This window comes from Ceratotherium simum, chromosome 6, assembly GCF_057802395.1.
Source record: "Ceratotherium simum simum isolate JZ-2026a chromosome 6, ASM5780239v1, whole genome shotgun sequence".
In the NCBI taxonomy this organism is placed as follows: Eukaryota; Metazoa; Chordata; class Mammalia; order Perissodactyla; family Rhinocerotidae; genus Ceratotherium; species Ceratotherium simum.
Genome location: NC_141905.1, coordinates 16,341,200 through 16,368,575, shown reverse-complemented (window position 1 = coordinate 16,368,575; position 27,376 = coordinate 16,341,200). Strand labels below are relative to the sequence as shown.

At 37.6% G+C, this 27,376-nt stretch overlaps 2 protein-coding genes across 8 annotated transcripts in view; one reads left to right on the top strand and one right to left on the bottom strand.

Annotated features, from left to right (window-relative positions):
* TBCE (tubulin folding cofactor E) overlaps positions 1–2,210 on the top strand; it is an 83,892-nt gene extending 81,682 nt beyond the window's left edge. For all 6 annotated transcript variants that reach the window (XM_087431925.1, XM_004432387.3, XM_087431926.1 and 3 more), the window contains 2 exons: positions 1,634–1,725; positions 1,913–2,210. In XM_087431925.1, the coding sequence (XP_087288051.1) occupies positions 1,634–1,725; positions 1,913–2,005 (185 nt within the window). In that variant the 3' untranslated portion in view covers positions 2,006–2,210. The remainder of the gene's footprint in view (positions 1–1,633; positions 1,726–1,912) is intronic.
* B3GALNT2 (beta-1,3-N-acetylgalactosaminyltransferase 2) overlaps positions 761–27,376 on the bottom strand; it is a 51,885-nt gene continuing 25,269 nt past the window's right edge. Inside the window, exons 6-13 of one of the 2 annotated variants that reach the window (XM_014788949.2) lie at positions 17,248–17,358; positions 14,767–14,845; positions 9,486–9,669; positions 7,008–7,133; positions 6,221–6,380; positions 5,528–5,584; positions 3,408–3,576; positions 761–1,709 (exon numbers count right to left, since the gene is read on the bottom strand). In XM_014788949.2, coding sequence (XP_014644435.1) covers positions 3,442–3,576; positions 5,528–5,584; positions 6,221–6,380; positions 7,008–7,133; positions 9,486–9,669; positions 14,767–14,845; positions 17,248–17,358 — 852 coding nt within the window. In that variant the 3' untranslated portion in view covers positions 761–1,709; positions 3,408–3,441. Of the gene's footprint in view, positions 3,577–5,527; positions 5,585–6,220; positions 6,381–7,007; positions 7,134–9,485; positions 9,670–14,766; positions 14,846–17,247; positions 17,359–27,376 lie in introns of both variants that reach the window. The other variant, XM_004432388.2, reaches the window with a different exon arrangement.

Sequence of the window (27,376 nt, the reverse complement as noted above, 5' to 3'; positions counted from 1 at the left end):
CTAAATGTTTACCAGTGGGGAAATGGTTGAGTAAGTGCTGGTAGAACTATATGCTGCAATATCATGACCATTAAAGAGAAGGAAATAGGTCTAGAGCCATGCTGTCCAGTATGGCTGCCACCAGCTGTATGTGGTAATTTAAATTCATTAAATTGAAATAAAATAAAAAGTTCCTCATTTCAGGTGCTCAATAACCACAGGTAGCTGCTGTATTGGACAGTGCTGGTCTAGAGGAAGCAGCATGAAAAGATGTACCACTATACAATAAAGAACTATGAGTTGTAGACCAATATATATTATGAAACCTATACATCCTTATATAAACAGAAAAAAACTTGGAACTATAACCATTAAACTTTTAACATTGGTCTTAGGAAGGCAAAAAGATAATTAATTAACCATCTCTACACTTTCTGAATGTTAAGACAATCATGTGTTACTTTAATATTAAAAATGGTAATATTATTTAGATTACATGCAGATTGCCACTTCCTTCTATAGACACAGTGCGGGTGGGCAGATTTATTAGAATTGTTTTCTGACCAAACTTTCTGTTTCTGGCTTGGCTTAGGAATGTGTCATTTTCCCCTGGTGTGCAGGAGTTATTTAACCCATCACTAACCACCCTCTGAACAATGAAAGCCAGTCCACCTAAATCTTTTGAAAGGACAAGATTAGCTATAACATATTCATACATAAAAGAGAGCAAATTGTGGTAATTAAAATTATAAATGTCTATTAAGTATCTACATTCAAAACATAAAGAAAGGGTCATTTTTAATTCTAAAATAAAGATAACATTTATTATCACAAGTTGCATAAAAACACAGCTTTTACAAAAATGATTTTTGATAGAAAAATATTTGTTTGAATACATGTGATATTTGTAGGAACACCACACTATTGCTGTACCTCCAGCTAAAGCTTCAAAGAAACTATATTTCTCATAATCAAAATATCCAATATTTACCACAACCCATCTTTGGAAAGAAGTTCATAGTGTTTTCTGAACAAACCAAAGCATTTACTCATTAAGTTACATTCCCATGCCTGGTGGTCACCTGTACGTGTGTGTCGAACGCAATTACACATTATAATAATTACAGATGGGTAGTGCTGGAAGGGAGCTTGTAGATCATTTAGTCTACCCCTCACTTTACAGGAGGAAAGTAAGGCCAGAGAGGGTGAGATACGTCCTTAGGACGCCTGAGCCCCACTCCACCTTTCTTTCAGTAATTCGTAAGTAGGTAATCACAGAGGTGTAAAAAATTAATGATTTCACTTACATTTATTCCTTTATGCAGAGAATATGATTTCTAGTTCATTCCAATTAAGGAGGAAATATTAAACACTACTGAAATGGTATGAAAACTCATTGTCAAAGGGCACTTAGGTCAAACATTGGCTCCATTTCCCACAGCTTCCCAAGTGACTCAGGTAACGTGGTGTGAAACCGTGATCGTGTGGGTCCATGAGGATAGGCGAGCCTTTTCCCTAATCATTTACTCAGGTAAATTGATACAGTGAAACAACAGTTACAGCTGTCATTGCAATTGTGGTCTTGTCACCTGAGCTAGTTTTACAGGTAACTCGTTTGAGAGAATTCATGGTTTTTCTTTTCTTTGATTGATAGACTCCATGACAATCCAAAAGGTGAAAGGATTGCTGTCACGTCTTCTCAAAGTTCCTGTGTCAGAACTTCAGTTGTCCTATGAAAGTCCCAAAGTAAGTTGCCCAGAAAATATGAAGTGAAACTTAGTTTAATAGCATGTCATACTGTGGGGAACTAAGTCTCACACTGATTCTAAATGGAAACCATACATCTCTGTTTGAGGGGCAGGGAGTATATAAAACATCTTTTGTAGATCTGTTTTAGTCACCTCCCCGCCCCAACCCTTTGTTCTCATTTTAGATGCCGGGCAGAGAAATTGAACTAGAAAATGACCAACAGTCACTACAGTTTTATTCTGTGGAAAGTGGAGATTGTCTATTAGTGCGATGGTAACAGCCAACTAATAAAATTCAGAGACTAGACTGTTTGTTTATTGTTACTGGGGTTCGCTAGAAATAAATGATTTATTGAAACAATTCTACTGTCAAAAAATAAGGTTTTACAACTTGCCCTAAGTATAGAAAAGGTTGTATTTTTCATTGGGAAGAGACCATTTCTAGGCTTATATATAACAGCAATAATAAAGGCTTTGCACCTACTAATGATTTTCTGATTTTATTTCATATTTATTTTATAGTTCATGACTGCATTTCATTATGTGAAGATTTAAATATTAAATAGACCCTAGCTAGTCTAATAAAATCTGAACACAGTTAATGTCTGTCATAAGACCAGTTTTAATGGAATTTTCTACTAGTTTAATGGATACTACTAGTTTAAAAGGTTACTAAAATGATTTGGTTGGTCATTTTGGGAACTATCCCTTAACTTAGGGAGGTACATCCTCTACTATGTATAACATATATGTTATGATTTCTCTTCTCAGTCACACTATTTTTAGAGTACAAAAATTAATTACATGCTTTTCCCTACAGTTATACCTAAACTGAGCATATATTCTTCCATAGAAGATTACCAGCTCTGATCGAAACTCACTTATAGTAGGTAAACATTAGGCAACGATAGGAGGAAAGCAAAGTTAATTCTTTCAAAGTGTCAATTATTTAGAAATAGCCTTCCCTATGGCACTAAAACCCTGAGAGGTATTTGATTTTACTTATATTCACAAAAATTTAGCATTTTTTAAAATAAGGAGTACTGAAAACTGTGACCTTCAGGATTTATGTTAAATAGCAAAAGAAAACTTGGGTAATTAGTCCACTTAATAAATGAACTTTAAAACCAAGGTCCAGAACTGAGAATTATATTGGTTCCTTTTCAAGTTCAAGTTGCCTACTTCATTCAGAGATCCACAAAATCTGACATTATTTCCCGAAACCGCAAGCTTTGGTATAAGTGACCACTGCTCATAAGTGATCACATGATTGTTTTTGGCCCTTAATTATCCTAATTATGCTATAGAGAGCTATTCTGCAATCCAGGTTGAAATTCAAACTCGCAATTATTACTCAAGATTTCTGAACTAGGCCAAGTTTTAACCAAAAATGCTAGGTCATGAATTACTAACTAGAAATGATGCATCAGGATTTAGAAACATCTTTTCTTTTATGAACAATTTGGTATTTTTCAAATCATCTTCCAGTATGTAAGTAAAATTTTTCTTATGCTACAGTATCAGCTGATTTTTAAAAAAGACGTTTTGTGCAAATGTTAAGAAATACCACAAGGATTACAGGTACAAGTGCCAGGCCTAGAACTATCCTGAAAGACCCTATCATCTATTGCCAAACCTTGGGCTTTCCTCAGATTTACACTTAGATTATCATTCGCCTACCCTGATCTTTAAACACTGCGAATTAAAATCATTATCATCTTGCTTCACACTGACAAGGATCACCACACAATTCCTTCAGTTTCCACAGTTCTGTGAGTTCCTGTGGAGAATACTGAGGGGAAGACAACATTCCTGTTTCACAAGTCTTCTCACACAGCCACAGGCTGTCCTGTTGAGAAACAAAACAAAAGCTGATTTGGGTGCTGTGACACTGCTTGAAGAAAGATAGAAAGCATGCATACAGGCGGCTTATATATTCCAGTGAAGCTGAAATTGTTTCAAAGACAACTCCATGTGTGAACCCACTCGTCGTCTGTGGGGCTGTGGCCGTAGAATACAGAAACTGTGCAGATGTGCATTAAGAGTTAGCAAAGGGAGCTCCAGGAAGAGAAAGTTCGGAAACCACAAATGGAGAGTTTCATTTTTGCTATTAGAGAAAAGGTGGCTATACAGCGTTATGAATAACAGCAACTATTCTGATGGAACGCGTACAATATTCTGGGGACTGTACTGAGAGCTTTATAAACATTATCCACTTTAATTCTCACAATAACCTTGTGAGGTAGAAATTATTTCCCTTTTACAAATGAGAAAATGAAATTAAGAGCGAAGTAACTTGCTCAGGGTCACAGTGATGCTGGTAAGTTGAGTAAATTAGGGTCTGTCAGACTCCTGAGCCCAAGTTCTTAACCACCAGCCTACTTCCCAGCTACATGAACTAGCTTCTGTTTCCAGCAATATAGCAGAATACGGATCCAGAGAAACCCATTCAATTAGAGAACATAAAAATGTCGGATATAATCAGAAATGTTTTTCAAAGCATGGCTGAACTGATGGCAAAGGAGAAGAAACTGGAGAGTAGAGGGTGCTGGAGTCAGCATGTGCCTTGAAGGCTCCGCTGGGTTTTAAAAGGCCAGGCCCGCAGACAGGGGACTGACCAGAGAGTCCCACAGAGAGCCAGGACCCCTGAGGGGCAAGAGCCTCAGGGGGTCTATTAAGAAAACAAAACTATACAAAGGAGGCTTGTCTGTCTCAGCCTTGACCCTGAGTAGGATGGAAAGGGGTCTCCCTTCAGCATCTGGAACCAGTCTGCACTTGGGCATGCTGCTGGAGTCATATTCTTTGGAGCCCCCAAAGTCCTAAGCAGGAAATTTAAAGATGGTAATGCCCTTAGGTGCATGGCATCAAAAATGTAAATCCTCTCTGTAGGAATGCATTTTGAATACAGACCTCAGTTTCCAAGGAACAGGAGGTCACAATAAAAAAAATGTCTCTTAATGCACCCGGAAACAAACTCCATGAGCAACAGTCTGCAGAAACAACAAACTACAGAATCAGATCTGCAAAGGCTACAGATATCACAGTTATCAGACACAAAAAATAATTATATTCAATGTTAAGTAAATCCAAGATGGGACTGAAACAAGGGGACAAAGGAACAGGACTATCAGAGTTGACCAAGTAGATCCGGGTTTATTTCTCTTCACCTCTGAAGCGAGGGTGCACTGCGCCAGGCTCCAGGTGCTTCTATGCAGGGTTCCTACTCTGGTAGGCAATGCACGTTCCTTCTGCCCCCTGCACCTTCTAAGGCCAAAGCAGACGCTACAAGAATCCAGAATTCAACAGAAATCTTGGAGGCAAAGGCCAGCTTTGGCTCGCTTTCTTCCCAGGGCTCCTATTTTCCATTTCCAGTCTCTGCAGATTCATTTTTTTTCTGGCTCAGCGATCAGTGTATTTTACAAGATGCCTTATAATATCTATCCAGTGTTTTATTTGCATCAGTCAGAAGGGTTGAAGGGTCCTTGGACCAACCACATTGCTGGAAACTTAAGTCAGCTGATTCTTACAGTTTTAAAATTGCAAAGAATTTCTAATCAAATGTATAAAAACCTAATTCTTCTTTGTGGGTAGGAGCACTTCCATTCAAAACATTTTCTTTTGGTTTGAACTCAGAAAAATATTGTATGAGAAGCTAGGTGGATTATTGTGAACTAAATCAAGAACACAGCTGTGATGCTAGAAAATCTTCAAGTCATCGTTTCTGCCCAAGGTTGGATAGAGAAACCTCACTCCCTCAACTCTTCAGAACCCTGAGGCCAGCCCCACTCAGACTTGCTTACCTGGTATCTTCTAGGTCCTATGGCTGCCATCCAAATGCCCATGCTTACATCTTCACCCTATACATGCCCCACAAAGTTTAAATACGAAAGTGTAAATGCTATTTCATCTGTAAAGATAATGCCACCCCCATTCCCATAATAAATAATCTTTCTACTTGTAATTATTCTAATATGAAATGCTAAACATGTATTAACGCTGATACACAAAGTCAAAGCTAGTGGCTGTTAACATGAAACGCACACACCACAATGACATAAGACTACACACACTACAGCGAGTACCCAGCACTCTTCTCGTGGACCTTAAACTTCCAGCACTAACCAGTGGATCTAAAAACTAGGCAGAGCTGTTTATTGATGCTATCACCAGAATCAGCAAAAAAGAAAGCACTTGCTTATAGTCTTCCTTCTTATGATATAAATCTTTACATTCCTCCAGTGACTATACTTGTAAATACAGGCTGAAGACATAATAAGTAGGCTCAAAAAAGATTTAGGAATAGAATTTAGAGCCAAGATTTGAGGGATAGGAGTGGATCCCTAACCTTTGAGGGGTGATTCCTATACAGAAAGAATAACATGCTTTCCCCCAAGGTAAGGTGGCTTTGCTTTCAGTGATGGAGTAGGATGGAACATTGGGCTGATGAAACTTGGTTTGATGAGTGTGCTCTTAGGTCAGAAATCCTTAATTACCTGATACGTCTTTAATCTGCCCGAGTTGCTGGCCAGCCAGTGGACGATGTCCCTGGAGATCACATACCCTGACCCACAGGCAAAGGCAGGGTAAGCAGGACTGGGGTACTCCAGCTCCTGCCACTTTCCCGTTCGGTCAACTGCCCAATTCAATCTGAAACTGAGATGCAAAATAAATTGGCTTCTTTGTGTCGGACACATCTCCTACCACTATTAACCTTGACTCTTTTATTATCCCTACAAAGGAATAAACTGTAAAAGCAAGGAAAGAAGAATGAGAAAATAATTTTTTAGTCTTAAGGAAAGGAATTATTTATCTAGTGGGTGTTTTATATAAAAGATCAGTATATTAAATTCTCTCAAAGTTGCATTTGTGGAGTTACTGAAAAGTACCAGATCATCTTGTGCATGTATATTTAAGAAAAAAACCCACTAATCCATATTGCATTCCTGAAGAAACAGAAAATGGTTTCAGAAATGTGTCACAAATTTATTCTAACATAAAGTGTACAGTAGCTTCTAATTTGAGAACCACTTCTTTCTAGGGCATGAGGATAAAAGTCACATCGTTTTCCCTCCTTCATTACATTAGCCTGAGGTTTTTCATTTAAAAGTTTTTTTTCCTCTAATTATAGATTAATAAAATACTGTAACCCAGGACCCTAAGAGGGAAATTTCCTGTCTCAACCACATTTTTCTTATGAAAAATAACTTGTATATTTCATTCTAAATTAATTACATTTGATCAGGTACATGAACACCAATGGGCTAACAATGTTTAACTTACTTTCCCCACCAAAAATTAGGCCCATCCAGATTCTTGTGGGCAATTCTATTAAATACAGCTTCTAAGTCTATGTAACAGTCATCATCTGTCTTTAGCAATAAATCAAAGCTGGTTGTTTCCACAGTCCTGTTGGGAAAAAAGGGATATGAAAGTCAGTGCATCCATATGAAGAAACAAAGCAACACCATTGTGGTGACATTGCTAAGATTTTAATTAAAAACTGTCCCTCTACTACCTGTATACTATTGCAGTTTCTCATCCTTCCAATACTGAGAACATCTGCTCTAACAGAACGCTGCTGCTACCAACTACAATCCTCATTTGATATTCACTAACTGGCACAATGCAGAGAAGTACGAAGCCAATTTTAAAAGGTGTAAAGGAGAAAGAACACAATGAAAAAAAGATCTGGCTTAAGTGGAACATACCACCAAACAAATGCTTCTTAGGCAGGGCTCAAGTCAGGCTGGCCAAGTTATTAAAGGCTGGAACCGTGCCCCTGTGTGCTTAATAAGACAGGCCCAGAATGAGAGGACAGGCGTCATAGCTGGTCTCACACACAACACTGTTGTACAACAAGATGCGTTCTATGCTACTATTTATATTACACTCAGATATTTTATGGGTTAAAAAAGCTGAGTTATAACATTGAAACACATTTTCCCTTGGACACAATTTCCAGCAATTAAACTATACTAGAATGATTTCATTTATCTAGACATAAAAATATATATAATGGCAACTAGAGACAAAAGTGACTCCATTTCACATTGACAATCCCTGTACATCTTTGTTAAAAAACCCAGAGTCTTGCTAAGGAACCAGTCAGATGACAGAAATCTGAATAAAAGAAACGTGGAGAAAGTTTCACTAGGTCAAAGAATGGTGAATTTAACAACAGTGCGTCCACACCAAATAGCATAACCCTATGCTTCTAAAGTTTATTTCCAATTAACAGCATGAGGCATACACAATATCTATTTGCCAATTAGGAATAAACTTTTGTGGTAAAGGACATTGAGGTCACTGGTACATCAGCTGAATAATGAAGCTTTCAGTCACAGTGTGGAGGGTAAATGAGTGAGGGAGGCTGCTGGGAAGTGGGCCCCAAAGCACTGTCCCGTTAGAAGGTCACTGAGGTAACCCAGGCTGAGAGGATGGTGCAAAACAGACAGTGGCAGTGAGGACTGAGGGGAGAGACTACAACCTCAGAGAGATGCAAGGAGGAGAGAAAATAAAACTTACACTGAAGGTAATATCTAAACTGAACTGAACTTCCACAACCGGGAATCAGCTCCCTATAGAAAGTACTAGAACTCCACTTACAACAGGAACCCCTATTAGTGGGCTCGAGCTAAAAGAAGCTTCTTTTTATTACTACAGCTGTCCAAACTTAATCCTGGTATTCTAGATACATGTAAATTTCCAACTCTTATTTATTATCTGCCCTTTACCCACAAGATGACTCAAAAATTATATTAACTTGCCCCAGCTATGAAAGATTACCTTCCATAAACTAATTAGATCATCTATCTCTCAGGACCAGGGAACCACATCCATAAAGTACTTGTTAATTTCCCACGCTGTCCAGGACAACAGAGAAGAAAAGAAAGGGACAGACTCGGGCTCACCAAGAAACAAGCTCACTGATAAAGTTTTAAAAGACAAAGATCTGAATGCACTTTATAGGTTTAGTCTAGACAAAGACATAGTTAGAAGGTTTTAGATTTACAGTCAGGGTAGACAGTATCAAGAGGCTCAACAGCAAATTATGGGATCCTAGAGTAACTAATAATATTAACGATGATATATCTATAATAGTAATAACAGTTACTATTGTTTTTGTTGCTCTTATTAAGGTAGGAACTACAACTAAAATCCAAGACATACTGGAGGTTCTGGGAAGTTATAAATGTGACAATCTAAGGGCTGTTGAATTTCATCTTATATAAAAGTTCTGCAATTAGGGCAAGTAGTTTTGAAATGGGTGGAGTACAGAATGGAAATATAATGTGGATGCTCAGTTGAACAGAATTCAGATCAGTAACCTGGGTGCGAGTGACTATAATTGGGGGATTTATGTAGGTGGGTATGATTACAACTGAAAATGGACCATTTTCAAACTCACTGATTTTCATCTAACGTTGGCTTGAGACAACCATGGCAATGACTCAAAGGAATGACTTGGTCTCAAAGTGAGTGGAATGACTCAGAGTGAATCAATTTTTGCCTTGTTTGTTTTTGATAGATTAAACTCATTCTCATTACGGATCTGCTAACGTAAATGAGAAAGCAGCAGCATTTTAGAAGATCAGTCCTTACAAAGAAGCAGGATACAACAGATCATATCCCAGGTGTTCAGGGGTATTAGGTTTCTTTGTTTTTAAAAATAATCTCAGCATTTTGATGTTGATGAATTGTTTCTACGTCAAAAGAACAATAAAACAAATTCTAGCTACCCATCATTTTACAACCTACCATCTATAGAAGTTCAATAACTTTGCAGGAACATTTCGATAAGTGTCAACAACATCCACAAAAACAATATCATCATAGACACTGCTTTCCTCCTTCAGTAAGGCATCCTCCTCATGGAGATTACTTATATGATCAATAAGTCTTCGAGGGCGAGAATGAAGGTTTTGTAAGAGAGCATCGCCTTCTAAAAAGGAAAAGTTGAAAGTTGGAGAAAAATGCTATTGCAAACGTAAGACCCAGAACTTGTAACATTATGTACACTAAAACTCCTTTCCCAAGGTAACCTGACAGAAATACAGGTGTTAGGAACTTTGAGGCAGGGAAATGGGAACTCGCATACATTGCGAGTGGGAGGATAAATGGATACATTCATTTTGGAGAGCAATACAGCAATATCTAGTTACGCTGACCACGTGCACACTGTCTGACTCATTATGTCAGCTTGTAGATATACCCCTAGAGATATTTTCCATGTTTACAAAGAAATTCATTGCAGCATTGTTTCTAACAGTGAAAAAATGGAACCAACTTAAATGCCCACTGATAGGAGAATGGCTAAACTGTGGTATAGTCACATAATGCAATACAGTAGTTAAAAAAAATTAACTTGATCTTGTATGTTAAGAGGAATGGCACCGAAAAATAATGCTAAGTGAGAAAAAGTATACTGTTAATCTAAATAAAATTACAATATACATACAATAGGATGCCATAGATATCAATTATAAAATACTCCAATCAAAACTATTTGTTATTTAAAGATATGTATATATGTAGCAGAAAGCAGAAAAATAAGAATGGGAAGGGTACACATGAATTTTGGAACAGCAGTACCCTCTCTGAGGGGAAGAGAGAGGAATGGGACCAGGGAGAACTAGAAAGGAGGGGGCTTCACCTGTATCTGTAATGCTTTATTTCTTCTTCTTTTTTTTTTTTTTGTGAGAAAGATCCGCCCTGAGCTAACATCCGATGCCAGTCCTCCTCTTTTTTGCTGAGGAAGACTGGCCCTGGGCTAACATCCGTGCCCATCTTCCTCCACTTTATATGGGGCGCCGCCACAGCATGGCTTAACAAGCAGTGCGTCGGTGCACGCCTGGGATTGGAACCGGCGAACCCCGGGCCGCCGCAGCGGAGTGCACGCACTTAACCGCTTGCGCCACTGGGCCGGCCCCATGTAATGCTTTATTTCTTAAAAAAAAAAAAAAAAAAAAAAGGAAGCACATATGACAAAATGTAAACATTTGTTACTTTTGAGCAATAAGTACATAGGTATTTCTTATAGCACTCTCTACTTTTGATGTATTTATGATATTTCCTAATAATAATGATTACTAATGTGCTTAAAAGACATTTTATTTACCACCTTACAAGCTAATGAATCATTTGTCACATTTGTGCAGGGACTGTCCTCAGATCCTATGGATTTAAGGCAGCAATTCTTTCACTAGGGCAGGATTTTCTCAAATGTCTCAATCAAATTGGAGAAAATTTCTGAAAAATAAAAAAGTGAGTGGCTGAGGGGTGAGGAAAGAAAACTAAAAAGTAATTTAGCACTCCACTTTTTGTAATTGCAGGTGGAAAGACTGGGGGATGCAGTCTGAAGCCCTATATTTGATTTTGGCCTCTGCCACTATCTGTGAGATATGGGACAAATGACAAGTTTCTGGGCCTCAGGATTCTCATGTGTAAAATGAGTTGGACTCAGTAGTTCTCAGGAATGCTTATGGAAATACAGATTCCTGGACCCTAAGCCTAAAGATTTAGCAGGTCTAGGGTGGGGCCTAGGAATCTGTGTTTTTAACATGTGCCTTCCTTTAACTGTGATGCAGGTGGACCACAGCCCACCCTTTGAGAAACACAGGCCTAAATGACCTCAGGTCCCTTTCAACTCTTACATTCTACTCTAATATCCTTTCATTTTAATTTAAAGATAAGGATAAATATATACAATTTAAAACTTGAAAAAAAGTGAAAGTGTTATAAAATTGCAGTGACAGGAAAATGGTTGGTAACAAGATGAGAGCAGAAAAAAAAATACAGGCCTTTTAGATTAACAAATTACACATTTTGTTTTATACTGCATGTATTGGAAAAATATGAGTATGAGGTAATATATGTGTGTTTTAAATCTGATGATCTGTTTACGCGCTGTTTAAAAGAACTGTATGGTTTATAGCCTCTCCAACTTTGGAGGCATCAAATCTATCTACGGAGCTTGTTAAAATACTGGTATCTGAGCTCCAATCCTAAAGATTTTAACTCTAGCCTGAGGTAGGGCCCAGCCAGAGATGCTAATGCCCAAAAAAATTGAGAATCTGTATACTACATGATTCTTCTGAATAGCACTTAGATCTCAGATTTTTATTTATTTATTTATTTTTTGTGAGGAAGATCAGCCCTGAGCTAACATCCATGCTAATCCTGCACTTTTTGCTGAGGGAGACCAGCTCTGAGCTAACATCTATCGCCAATCCTCCTCCTTTTTTTCCCCAAAGCCCCAGTAGATAGTTGCATGTCATAGTTGCACATCCTTCTAGTTGCTGTACGTGGGACGCCGGCTCAGCATGGCTGGAGAAGCGGTGCCTCGGTGCGCGCCCTGATCCGAACCCGGGCCGCCAGTAGCGGAGCGCGTGCACTCAACTGCTAAGCTACGGGGCTGGCCCCAGATCTCAGATTTTTAAAAATTCATTTATACTCAGATTTTCAGATATATCCAGTACATAAGAAGATAATCTATTCATTTTAACTCCTTTAGCCTAAAACTTGAGTTATCTCACTCTTGTTTGAAAGGAATTTTCCTCACCCAAAGCTTTTTCCTTTAGCCTCAGTGAGAAAAAAATTATGACAAATACTTATTCAGGGTACAGGAGCTGCTCCCTGTAGAACAGTTTAGTGCCAGAACCCTCAAGGGCCCCTCAAACTAGTTTTTCAAGACTCCTGGTGGTACATACTTGAATTAACTGGCAAAAGAAAGGAAGCTGCTAGACATTAAAGTCAGAAGGTGTGTTATACTGGTACCTGGCCCCCAACTGTGAGCTGCTTTAAGAAACTGGCCTGACCTCCTTATCTGAGTTTTCCCCAGTACTGAACCATTAGCTAGCCTCTTCTGAGCTAAGTTGATAACTTCCTTGGCAGAGTGCTCTCATTGTTTCATGAAAAAATCTCTGGACTGGATTTAAGGATCCCTAAATCTTTAATCTCTATTTCTAATGGCAAGTTTGTGGGCAAAGCCCATGTACCTGTTCCAGCCTACCCTTACGGGTGATGTAAGAACACAAATGCTTCTACGAGGAAACACTGTATAAATAAAGATGTTAGAAATAAAAAAAGCCACAGTGCATTCGCATCCTCAAACCACATGCAGTGGCCTCAAACAGAGGGGTCTGCCCCACCCTCAACACTGCACTTTCAAGGGAGTCTCCTGAAGACTTGCCTCTGAGAATATGGCGTCTGCTCTCCCCAGTCACTGAGAGCCTTCAAGGAAGCTGGGTCCTAATTCTTTTACAGGAATCCATGGTCTGCAGAACTTTGAGAGGTCAGAGAGAAGCACCACTGGGCACCTTTGTTCCATAAGTGATGCTCAAGACAGGTGACATAGCAATTGCATCAACAATAGTTTTTCTTTCTTAAAGATCACTGACATAGAATGCTCAGGAATTCATAGATGTGGATATTTGAACAAGTATCACCCAAGAAGACAAACATAGCCACTTCTATTCCTATCATAACAAATTCCCTCTAGAGTTTTAACGAAATTTTTAAGCTAATGCCTCTGACCCTAAGTTTTAAAGGACGTCTAAAAAACTCATCCTTCAAATGAGATATATTAGGAGAAGCATTTAAAAAACTGTAGTCCATAAGATAGAGACCTTACATTTAAATAGTCACATTATGAGGAGACAGAGTAAACATGAAGCAGGAGGGAAAGTTGAGTCCACTGAACCATCTCCAACAGAGGGAGAGATAGAAAAGTCAAAATACAGCATGTGTGGGTCAGGAAAAAAAAAAGGTTCTTCCTTTCTGACTGACAAGCAGCGCTAAGCCCACTACAGCTACAAGGCCATGGTCTAGCAGTCTTGCAGAAACCATAACCCTAACCTGGCTGTAGGGATAGCCAAAGCCACAGCCACATGGGGCCAATAAAGTCCAAGGTCATTAATTTTTTAAGATCAGCTTTATGGTGAAAGATCGGATGCTTTCTTTCTAAGATCAGGAACAAGACAAGGATGTCTGCTCTCACCACTTCTACTCAATATTGTGCTGGACATTCCAGCCAGGACAATTAGACAAGAAAAAGAAATAAAAGGCATCTAGATCGGGAAGGAAGAAGTAAAACTATCTCTATTCTCAGAAGACTTAATCTTGTATACAGAAAATCCTAACGCACCTATTATTCAAAACTATTAACTAATAAATGAGTTCAGCAAGGTTGCAGCATGCAACATCAATATACAAAAAATCAATTCTATTTCTATACATTAGCAATAAACAATCTGGAAATAAAACAATTCCACTTATAATAGCATCAAAAATAATAAATATTTAAGGATAAATTTAACAAAAGAAGTGTAAGACTTGTATCCTGAAAACCACAAAACATCATTGAAGGAAATTTAATATGACGTAAATAAATGGAAAGACATCTCATGTTCATGGATCAGAGAATATTGTTAAGATGGCAGCACTCCCCAAAATGATCTGCAGATTCAATGCAACCTTTCAAAATCCCAGCTGGCTTTTTTGCAGAAATTGACAAGCTGATCCTAAAATTCATAAGGAAATGCCAGGGACCCAGATTAGCCAAAACATCTTGAAAAAGAACGAAGTTGGAGGACTCACACTTCCCAATTTCAAATCTTACTACAAAGGTACACAATCAAGCCAGTGCAGTACTGGTATAAGAACAGACACATAGATCAACAGAATAGAGAGCCCAGAAATAAATCCTTACATTTAAGGTCAGAAAGTACAGTAAGTAGATTAGTGGTAGTTAGGGACTGGGGGAGGGGAGAATGAGGAATGACTGCTAATGGGTACGAGGTTTCTGTTTGGAGTGATGGAAATGGTCTGGAATTAGTGAAGATGGTTGTAGAACTTTGAACATACTAAAAAACATTTAATTAAACACTCTAAGAGAGTAAATCATATGACACATGAATTATATATCAATAAAGCTTCTTTTTTAAATGACAAAAAAAGATCACCTTTTATGTCAAAGTATACGGTAAGATTAGGTACATGAGATTCAGTACACTTTTCAACTTTCAACCAGCCGACTTACCTTGAATGGTATAAATAAAACCCCCTGCAACTCCCTCCACACCTTCCATGAATTCTTGAGGCAGTGCACCCTCCCCAGCCTGAAAAAAACGAGAATCCAAGCACTCCACGTTTCATTACTAAAAATACATTTCTTGTATTTTAAAATCAATTTGGCAAAATTGATACTATGACTCTACAGCAGATAAACCCATCTAAGATGCTGGTGCAGAGACTTATACTATCAGGATGACATCAGTATTCTCCTATTTTTATCTAATTGCAATATATCAATATTTTTGTTATCTAATTGCAATATATCGATATGTGCAATATAAGTAGTCCATACAGTGCTCAGAATTCCAGCTTACGTACATAGAATCATGTATTCCTGAACTTGCTACCATAATAGTACAAAAACCAATTTTATTTTACATCCCAACCCTATGACTTTAAAAAAACATTATTACTACCTTTGATTTCTTGGAGTTTGAAAATTCCCACAAGTTCAAATACACCTAGGCACATTTTAAAGTTAGGTTACCATGCAGAGAAAAGCCCCTCTAAATAAACAGTTCAGACAGTGCCCTACTGATTACTGATGTTGTTGAAGGTGCTTAGAGACTATTGTGCCAACAGCCAACAACGGCCCTTTCCACCTTTTAGGATTGGAGGATCTTTTATCATTAGAGATTTCCCTCTCTTCATCTCACAAGTTACCCAATGCCCTTACTCAAAGTGAGGTGTTCCACTGCTGTGTTCTGCACACCAATATGGCCCATCTACCAGAGGTATTCTCTGGCTGCTGTGGGCTGATCAGACGGTCTCAGTTACACTTTGGCATATTTATAGCATTTCTTCCACACACTCACCTATCAAGAGGGCTACTGCTTGACTATTATTCTTTTGAACAGATCTTCTCAGCAAAGCTGTACTGTACACTGCAATGCTTTAAGGCTAGCAGAGAGATAGTGTTCTGAGGTGACTGTGGTAACTTATTTAATTTAAAATATGGTTTGTAGCTGAATGTGGAAGAAATTTCTAAACGTGAATGCTATAGATTCCAACTTTGTAGTTCCATAAGAAGTTGTATACTCTTTATTTTATTGTATGTTCTATATTTTTGGCTTGTTTAGAACTTGACAGTACTTTTTGTTTATTAACTTCTATCTAAAACGTCACAGCTTGGCTTTTTATTTTGGTTTTTAAAATGTTCTGACGTTATCACTTGCTGGCAAGGGAGCCAGACTTAGGAAAACTTTCAGCTCTATGCATTTATGATGAAAACCTTTATTTGCACATGGGGTTTCTTAGGGTAGGCTACTAAGTTACCTGCCTTTTTTTTTTTTTTTTAGGTTAGCTGAGTGTTTAAGCTATCCTTAGCCCTCTACAACTGTATTTACCCCAAAGCAGATCACTGAGTCTTTATATTTGAACTTAGTCCTCAACTTAGAAATAAACGGGTTTCCTTTTGTGTAACCAACTCAATACCATAGAATTCTGGGATATTTTGGAAATTTTTAAGTTTCATAAACAGAAAAGGAGGCAAGACATTCAAGGCACTTGCCTTGAAAATAAGAAAAAAAACTATAATTAAATTCCATAAAACATTCCATCTTAAACACAGGACTTTTCAAAATAAAGGATGAAATCCTAAACATGGCCAACAAGGTTAAGTTTGTAACTACGTATGAATTTGTGGGTCTACTGTTGCATGTCTTTATTCCTCACTGGATTGTGAGTTCCATTGTGGGCCAGAAATAGGCTGATTTTGCCACCACTGTGCCTGGCTTACAATAGGTGTGCAGTAAATGTTTTCTGAATGTGTAATGACATATCACATGATATTCATTCCCAACTCAGCAATTAATGCATGTAAATAAGATTAATAGTTAATGAAAATACACTAAGCTTGTGAATTTAAGTGCCAAGTGCTTTCCTAATCATTAAAGCAGAGCATCAAAAAGAATGAAAGATTGTGTCTATGACATCACCACACATACCACTTGTTGATTTAAAATTTGTCATTTTAAGTTTGCTTATACCTTCTTTACCATTCTACATTTACTTTGAGAAATTTACCTGTCAAACTGTTTTAAATTTGAAGCATATCTGAATAAATGAAAATTATGAGGCAGAAATCCCAGTAATATAAATGAAAGCAAATACTCAATCTTATATTCTGAACACTATTGAGCAAGTGTTCTTAAAGAATGTTAACCTAAAAATTACTGAGAAATAAAATATCACACTTTTTTAAATTCACCAATCTTAAGGCAAAACTATATTTACTAACAGAGTTACAAAATCACAGAACATTTGAGTTTTTCATCTTTGCTATGGTGGCTCGACAACATTTTCTACTGTATATGTTCTAAAACATAAATCTAAACCATTGTTGTTCCATATCACCTGGATTGTTGTGAAAGTGAATTTTAAAAACTTTCATATATTAAAAAATGCTAAAGAGTGCTAAACACCTTTAAAAACAGGGATGACTTACTGTAACGACTCTGAGAACTCCCCCTCCATCATTTACTGTCACTTTGTGGAGATTTCTTGACACAAGGCCTTGCAGGTCTTGGCTCTCCCACACGATTGTACCTTCAAAGCTCTTTTGTGGAAAGATGAACAGTGAGTCAATTTATTCATTGTTATCATTTAGGTTTCAAGTAAGTTTTTAGAGAAAAGTTTATTTTTTTCTAAGATGTATCAGTTAAAATTTTTATCCCACAACTCTAACATACCATTGCTAACATTGTGGTGTATATCTTTGTGTTTTTTTCATGCACATCTGAAAAAACAATCACAAAGACTATATAGACAATTCTGCATGCTGCTGTGTGTCATTTCCCATCGAGTCAACACCTTTCTTCATGCTACTGCAGCTGTTACAGCCATTCTTTTTCATGTATGTATAACATGCCATTGAGTGGATATTTCCTGATTCACTCAAACATGTCCCTATTGTCAGACACTGGGATGCTACCAAGTATCTACGAAAATAATGTGAGGCATGTTTTGGTGTAATGTTTATTTTTCCCCAATACTTCGTTTTTTATTTAAAATAAATTCCCAGAGGTGAAATTACTGGGACAAGAGATAGAGATATTTACATGGATTTTGGTACACATTGCCAAACTGCTTTTCAGAAGCAAATTATACTAATTTATAGGGTCATCAGCAATTTACAAGAATGCCAATTGCATTGTACTCTTCCCAGTGTAGGACACTAGTAAAAGAAGTTTAAGCTAATTTAGTAGATTAACAAAAAGATTCCTCATTTACTTGTGTTTTTTTTATTTCTAGTGATGTCTATGAATTATATAGTCTCTTCTGGAATTGCCTTGTTATGCTTTTCTGCCATTTAGCTTTTGAGTTTTATATTTTTCTTATTAATCTGTGCACACTTTTAATAAATTATCTTAATCGTGTATTTTTTTTGTGCTAAAAATCTTTTTTCAGAATTGTTTGCCACATAATATTACAGGTTTTTTTTTTTTAATTTATTTTTGTGTGTGTGTGAGGAAGATCAGCCCTGCGCTAACATCCAGGCCAATCCTCCTCTTTTTTTGCTGAGGAAGACAGGCCCTGAGCTAACATCTATTGCCAATTCTCCTCCTTTTTTCCCCTTTTTCTCCCCAAAGCCCCAGTAGATAGTTGTATGTCATAGCTGCACATCCTTCTAGTTGCAGTAGGTGGGACGCTGACTCAGCATGGCCGGACAAGCGGTGCGTCGGTGCGCGCCTGGATCTGAACCCGGGCCGCCAGTAGCGGAGCACACACACTTAACCGCTAAGCCATGGGGCCAACCCCAGGGTTTGTTTTTTTTTTTTAATTCAAAAGTCCATAAGTTTTATCTTGTCAAATCGGACAGGCTTTTCCTTTGTGATTATTACTACTAAATTCTGAGCTTAGAAAGTTACGCTCCCCTCCCCCGGGTCTGATATATATTTAAATTGTAATGTCTTCTAATTTCTCTATGGTTTCCATTTTTAATATCTGTGCTCAGCTGGCTCCTTAGTACCGCTCAGGTCTCAGCTCCACTGTTATCTCTCAGAGAGGCTTTCTCCAGAGATCCAATAGAAGGCAGGCAACTCCCAATTTCTCTCTACTCCATCACCTTGTCTTATTTTCTTAATACCACTTATCACTCTGATATTTCTTGTTTATTTTTCTTTTGTCAAACAAACTGCTCCCACTAGAATACAAGCACCACAAAAGCAGGGATCTTGTCTGTCTTATCAACCACTATACCCCCAGCACCTAGAAGGCCTGACATACAACTGGCAGTCAAAAGCATTTACTTAATAAATGGTGTTGAACTCAAAATCAATTAGAATTAATTCTGGTATAGAGTATGAGATAAAAGTTACAGCTTTCATATTCTAAAAAAAAATTTCATGTATTAAATTAAGAGATAAAGTAGTTTACAGTAATGTCTCATTTAGCCAGCTTTATAAGGAAACCATACAAAATTGAATTTGTCCAATAAGCTAGGTCAGTGGTTTGCAAGGTTTTTTTTAAGCAATAAAACTTCTTGTCTACCAAGACAGATAAAAACACTAAAAGAATCTGGATTCTTCAGGCAGTTTATCACTTCATATTCAGCTAATGTATCCTTAATCTTTCTTATTTGTGAAACTCCTGCTGCATGCTGTGGAGCCCTAGGGTTCCTCAGAGCAGATCTTGCAGACATACTTAGTGTCATCATTTCTTAACCTTTAAAATAGAGAAAAGGAGACCTACCTCAAAGGGTGTTCTAAGGATTAGTGATAATGAATATAGTGCAGTGTCTTTGCTCAGCAAAATACAGCTTTATTACCACTAGAGGAACACAGAAAGAGAACTGCCCCTTTAAAAGATTCCATTTTCTTATCTTTGAAATAAGTGTTGATTATTTCTATACTTTCCCTGGGTGGCCTCAACTCTCTATTGAACTTGATGTTAAACCTCAATTCTGTAAAAACAAAAAACATTCTCACAGATATACACACAGAAGAAAAAAAAAAAAAGACTAGGAAGATATACAGCAAATATGTTGGGCAATAGATGGGTGACATCATATTCTTTTAACCTTTCTATATTTTTGTCAAGTTTTCAACAGTGAATATGTATTACTTTCATACATTTTCTTACTTTCATAATCAGGAAAAAAATTTTTTTAACTAAACATATATGCACAACTAAGTAAATTTGGGGGTCAATCTGCTTTCAGATATGAACCATTATTTAAACTGTTGAATGTCTACTACATACAGGCTGTGGGCTATGTGTTTGAAGATTAAAAGAAATAAAATAGCCCATACCTTCAAATAATCATAATATGTGATGGCAGACTCAATAAGGAAGGAAAGTCATTCTACTTGAGGAAGTCACAATTTCAAATGACTATGAGAACTGAGTTAAGTCTTGAAGGAGTTTCAGTCAGACAAGTGGGAGGAAGATAAAATAACACATCAAAAGGCACAGACTTGAAACAGCACTGCCTATTCAGAAAAACGTTAAGTAGTTTAATATCACAGAAGAACAAGGCTGAGGAAAGGAGAGGTAAAAAGCAAGCTGGAGGTCGGCTCTGTCTGCTATAACAGAAAGTCTGTCCTTTACCTTGAAGGCTGTGAGAACTACTGAAGGTTGCAGGCACAAGAGTGAGACAATCATATTTGCCATTTTAGAAAGGTCACTCCAATAGCAGAGTGGCAACAGAGTAGAGGTTGGTAGAGAGACTGGTAACCAGGCTATTACAAATGTCCAGGTGAGAAGTAAGCACCTATCATTTAGAAATTAAGACTACCCTCTGAGAAATTAAAGATGACACAAATAAATGGAAAGATATTCAGTGCTCATAAACTGGAAGAATATTTTAAAATATCCATACTACCCAAAGCGATCTACAGATTCAAGGCAATCCCTATCAAAATTCCAATGGGATTTTTCATGGAAATAGAACAAGCAATCCTACAATTTGTATGGAACCACAAAAGACCCCCAAAAGCCAAAGCAATCTTGAGAAAGAAGAACAAAGCTGGAGGCATCATGCTCCTGATTTCAAGCTACATCACAAAGCTATAGTAATGAAAATAGCATGGTACTGGCATAAAAACAGAGATCAATGGAACAGATTAAAGAGCCCAGAAATAAACCCATGCACATATGGTCAATTAATTTACGACAGAGGAGCCAAGAATATACAATAGGGAAAGGACAGGGTCTTCAATGAATGGTGTTGGGAAAACTGACAGCCACATGCAGAAGAATAAAACTGGACCACTGTCTTACACCATACACAAAAATGAACTAAAAGTGGATTAAAGACTTGGACGTAAGACCTGAAACCGTAAAACTCCTAGAAGAAAACACAGGCAGTAAGCTCCTTGACATTGGTCTTGTTGATGATTTTTTGGATTTGACACCAAAAGCACAGACAACAAAAGCAAAAATAAACACATGTGACTACATCAAACTAAAAAGCTTCTGCACAGCAAAGGAAACCATCAAGAAAGTGAAAAGGCAACCTACCAAATGGGAGAAAATATTTGTAAATCATATATCTGATAATGGGTTAATATGCAAAATATATAAAGAACTCATTCAGCTCAATAGCAAAAAACCAAACAATCCATTGAAAAATGGGCAAAGGATCTGAACAGACATTTTTTGAAAGAAGACACAGAGATGGCTAACAGATACATGAAAAGGTGCTCAACATCACTAATCATCAGGGAAATGCAAATCAAAACCACAATGAGATATCACCTCGCACCTGTCAGAATGGCTAGTATTAAAAAGACAAGAAATAACAAGTGTTGACAAGGATGCAGAGAAAAAGGGACCCTCATGCACTGTTGGTAGGAACGTAAATTGGTATAGCCACAATGGAAAACAGTATGGAGGTTCCCCTAAAAATTAAAAATAGAACTACCATAAGATCCAGCAATTCTACTGGGTATTTATCTGAAGGAAATGAAAACACCAACTTAAAAAGATATCTGCACTCCCATGTTCATTGCAGCATTATTTACAATAGCCAAGACATGGAAGCAACCTAATTGTCCATCGATGGATGAATGGATAAAGAAGATGTGGTGTATAGATATATATATGCAATGGAATATTATTCAGCCATAAAACAGAAGGAAATTTTGCCATATATAATAACATGGATGGACCCTGAGGGCATTATGCTGAGTGAAATAAGTCAGACAGAGAAAGACAAATACCATATGATCTCACTTATACGTAGAATCTAAAAACAACCAAAACAACAACAAAACAAACCTGAACTGATAGATATAGAGAACAGATGGGTGACTGCCAGAGGCAGGGGGTGGGCAAAATGGGTGAAGGTGGTTTAAAGGTATAAACTTTCAGTTATAACATAAATAAGTCCTGGGGATATACTGTACAGCATGGTGACTATAGGTGATAATACTCTATCATATATTTGAAAGATGCTAAGAGAGTAGATCTTAAAAGTTCTTATCACAAGAAGAAAAAATATTTGTAACCATGCGTGGTGATGGATGTTAACTAGACTTACTATGTTGATCATTTAGCAATATATACATAAAACATTGAACCATTATGTTGTACACCTGAAACGAATATAATGTTATATGTCAATTATATCTCAACAAAAAAAAAGACTACCCTCTGAGTTGAACTAATTAAACGCTTATATTAAAGGAAATGATATTTCTAATAACTGAGAAGAGTTCTAAAATTAAAGCTTAATTAGCAAAATCAATACCTTAAAACAATGTATCAACTGGCCAGTATAGGAAAGCAGGAATGAGAGAGCAATTTTGGCAATGTAGCAATGTCCAAGGGGAGAAAGATGCAATAATTGGAAGATATAAAGCATTCTGGTCACATCCTACCAGAATGAGATAGCTCTCTAAAACAGCCACATCCCACTGTTGTAATCAAGTTCAATGCCCAAATCAAGCAATGTTCAGATTCAGTTTTTTAGATGCCTTGACATACCAGGAAGGAGATTCCTAGATAGGGGTTACAAGCACTCAAATCACTCTAATGAGCTAACACCCACTAAAGATAAATGAATTGACATTCTGGTTTATACAATGATCTGTGAATTTACACAGTGGCATTCAATGAGAATCTTATCATCTCTAAGTGAACTAACTGGAAGGTCAGTGTTAAGACCTAAAAGCTAAGTCCTACATCCTTGACTATGTGAGGCTGCTTTGGGTTAATCATGTGTCTTTCTCCTGGCAACAACGACCTCTTGCCCTTCGTATACTTTACTTTCTTCTAAAACTTTTACAGTGATAAAGTTTGGAAGGACTGATACCAAATATGTTTAAGGAGAAAGAATTGACTTAGTGAATACTTGCATCTAACAGTTGAGGATAAATCCCACAATTCTTGTTTGGGTGCCTGAGAAAAAGGAGATACCCAAGAATGAAAATACAGGAGGAGATGAGAATGAGTGGGATGGAGATGATATTACCATTAGAATGCCCATGGGACGTTCAAGTGGAGAAGTTCAGTAGGCAGCTGAAGCATGTATGGAGTTCACAAAGAAATTTAGGCTGTAGTTACAGATTTAACAGTCATTAGCAAACAGGGGGTTAATGGATGAAACTGGCTAGGAGGAGTGAGTAAAATAAACAGAAGGCTGGGTATCAAATCCTAATGAAAGCAAAAGGGGAGATAACGAAGTACATAGGGAAGAAGGACTGGGCTAGATGTGGCTGAACCAAAAGACTGTATATTATATGAGCCAAGAGAAAACTGCAATCAACTGGGTACGGACAGAAAATACCCCCTGGAGTTGCAGTTGGTTCCCTGGTAATCTTAGCGATTACAGTTTCAAATGAAACATACCAAAAGTAAAAGCTATAGTGACCAAATAAATATGCCTCACCTTGAAACTACAAATCAAGAAAATATGATGACAAAACAGGTCATTCTCTGTCCTGTCCATTCAACTGACACTTGGCATCTGACTTGCTATTTCATGGTGACTCCTGCTCACACCCAACTCCATTTTGTTTGTGATGGGTCATGGAACAACATCAACAATGTTGACTAAATTGAGTAATTATCAGAAAAACTTATCGGCCCAAAAAATGATCTTGGTTTACTCATTGAAATTATATAACCCACCAGTTGTTTAGGGAAGGGAGGAGCTTTATCTTCTCCCCTTCTCCTGTACCTGTTCTTGCTTCATATCAAAGTTGAATTTCTATTTCTCCTTTTAATCATAAAGGTAGGCATCTCTTCAGATGCAAAACAACTTGTTTATGACAATTCTCTGCTAAGATCATAAAATCAAAATAAAAGTTAAAAAGAATCAGCATGGTATAGGTTGGAAATATGAGGTCTCAGAAATTACCTCACCCATAACATAAGCAAGCTATCTGCAACCCCCTTCACATGTTGTTAATTCTTGTGTGTCATATTTCTAATTTGTCATACAAACCAACAGAGTACTTAATTATATACAATACTTTCATGCCTGTAACCATTAACAATTTCTTGTGGATTAGAGAAATGACCACATCTAAAGAATTTCAACTTGCATAAAAAATAAGTGTATAAGTACCCACAATGCTAACAATAATGTCTCTGGTGACTCAGGTGAATGAAAACAGTATTTTTATTGAAATGAGTTTCAGTTTCAACTGGACTACTACGGAAAATATGAAATTAGAGAAATAAATATTTTAAGAGAAACACATAGCAGTCTCCATTTAAATTTGTGACCCCCACGGAGATTTATGCTTTGGTGAGTTACACAGTGAAAACATTACAAGAGATTTGCTTACTTGACAAGCTCTACTGCTGACGTGTTACTCTAGTAGACTGTGAAATGTGGAGGGAATAAGGTGATGAACCAGTCATCTACTTCTCCCTCTCAAATGAATAAACGGGGCCAGCCAGTGGCGCAAGCAGTTAAGTGCGCGCACTCCGCTGCGTTGGCCCGGGGTTCACCTGTTCGGATCCCGGGCATGCACCGACGCACTGCCTGGCAAGCCATGCTGTGGCGGCGTCCCATATAAAGTGGAGGAAGATGGGCATGGATGTTAGCCCAGGGACAGTCTTCCTCAGCAAAAAGAGGAGGATTGGCAGATGTTAGCACAGGGCTGACCTTCCTCACAAAAAATAAAAAAATAAACAATCCGTTTTTCTTCTGTCATTCTTTGCTGATGATACGCAGGCAAACCACTCATCACTATCATACTTTCCGTGCTTATAAGCCCAATTAGGCTTGATGTAGCAAAAATGAATATCTATGTAAAATTAAACATGGTTTCAACAAAAGTAGGATTTTGTGTAAAAGAATACTTCATTTTTAAAATTTTATTTTTTCTCTTTATAAAGCTAATATATATTTCAGAAATTTATAAAAATAGATACATGAAAAGAAGAAAATAAAAATTATCCATAATCCTACCCTCCACCCAGTTGCAGCCACTCTTAAGTAACTGCATGTTTCTAAAAAGAAAAAATATTACTCAGAAGTAATGAAAAATTAAAAGTCAATTTAGCTTAAAGCTTAAAGGAAAATAAAGATCACAAGGCTATAGGCATTAAAAGTCTTAATAACTAAAACAGCCACTGACTCTTTTGGCCGGGTACTTCCCATCATTAGTACCTACTGCCAGATATTCCATCCTGAACAGACAAGGAAGGTAACCCCTTGCCCCAACCCAATTTTTATTTTGAAAAACTTTAAACCTATAGAAAAGTTGAAATTAACACCCAAGTCACCTAGATTCACCAGTTGTTAACAATTGGTCATATCTGCTTTATCTCTGTCTATATACTTTCGGTTGTTTGTTGTTAAATCACTTGAAAGTAAAATGCAGATATCACGACATTTCACCTTTAAATACTTCAGCATGTATTTCCTAAGAACAAGGACGTTCTAAGGGAAAGTAATATTTTTTGTGGACTAATCAAAATTTGTAACTCTTTCTATAAGGCTGACCAAGATAATGGAGCAGACTCCATAAAATTCTGATTAGCCTTGGGCCTGGACCAGTGGAGTAGTGGTTAAGTTCTCATGCTCTGCTTTGGTGGCCCAGGGTTCCTGAGCTCGGATCCCGGGTGCAGATGTACATACCGCTTATCAAGCCATGCGACGGCAGGTGTCCCACATATAAAGTAGAGGAAGATGGGCAGACATGTTACACAGGGCCAATCTTCCTCAGCAAAAAGAGGAGGATTGGCAACAGGCGTTAGCTCAGGGCTAATATTCCTCACCAAAAAAAAAAAAAAAAAAGTTGTGATTAGCCTGAAGTATTAAAACATATTTTCTTCCTCTTTGCCCCACATTGTGACTCCTTCCTTTTAGAGTTTCTCAACCTTGGCACCACTGACATTTTGTGCCAGATACTTCTTTGTTGTGGGGCTGGTCTGTACATTGTAGGATGGTCAGCAGCATTCCTGGCCTCTACCCACAAGATGCCGGTACTACTCCACATCCAGCTGTAACAACTAAAAGTGTCTCTAGACATCACTAAATGCCCCCTGGTTGGGGGGCAAACTGCCCCGAGTAGGGAAACACTTCCCTTGAAGAATAGGACCTCCCAAATCCAGATGAGTAGCAGCAGTAATAAGGACAGTACACATTTATTTACTGAATGCTTACCATGTAGCAACATGTTCTAAGCATGCTGCATGTATTAAATCATTTAGTCCCTAGTAAATAACCCTCTGAATTGGGTCATGCAGCACCTCCAACTTACAGAACAGGAAATAGACATAGTGAGGTTAAGCAGCTTACACAAGGTCACAGAGCCACTGAACGGCAGACAGGGATTCAAACTCACCCATGCTGCACCCAGAGGTGCACACTCAGGCACTTGCATCCAAATGTGCCCTCACATACTTACTCACTCCCAGGTGCATCATTTTTCTCTTTCCTTCTCATGCCAATCCTTATAAGTTTTTTATGAAAATCAACCCTACATTAGGCTTCGGACCTTTCTGGATAGCAGCTAACACAATGCTAGTGCTCCTGGCATCCTCAGAATAACATTACTTTCCCTTTGAGACTCGCACAAAGTCTGAGTTAGGTTCTGCCCACGCTAGTTCTGAGCAGAAAGGAAGGACTCTCTCATTGATTACTTGCTTCAACCTTAAAGGAGCTTACCAATTAGTTAACATAAGAAAACTGCTTACAACCATGTCTGACACACAGTAAGTTAAGCAGAATATCAGTGTCATGAGGATGTGAGTTGCTTTAAGGGCAGGGACCTTCATATTGTCCTCCCAGTCTAGCGCTGGGCACATACTAAGTTCTCAACACATATTTTCTGAGTAAATGGATAAACAAACCAAAGAACGGCTTCCTTCAAAAACTGATACCCAACACTTGGCCAATATGACTTATTTGAGCTACTACTCTTAATGACAAGTAAGAAATACCTCTGATGGTAGATACTTCATTTAACAAAGAAAAAAGTTCATATATGAAAGCTAAAAAGGACATAGGAAAACAGGCATTCTCACATAATGCTGATACAAACTGCTAAACTGCCCTCCAGAAAGAAATCAGATGCCTTAAAAACATATACAAATTTGAACCAACAATTCATCCTAAGAAAACAACCAGTTATGTACACAAAAGAGAGGTATAAGGATGTTAACTAGTCTTT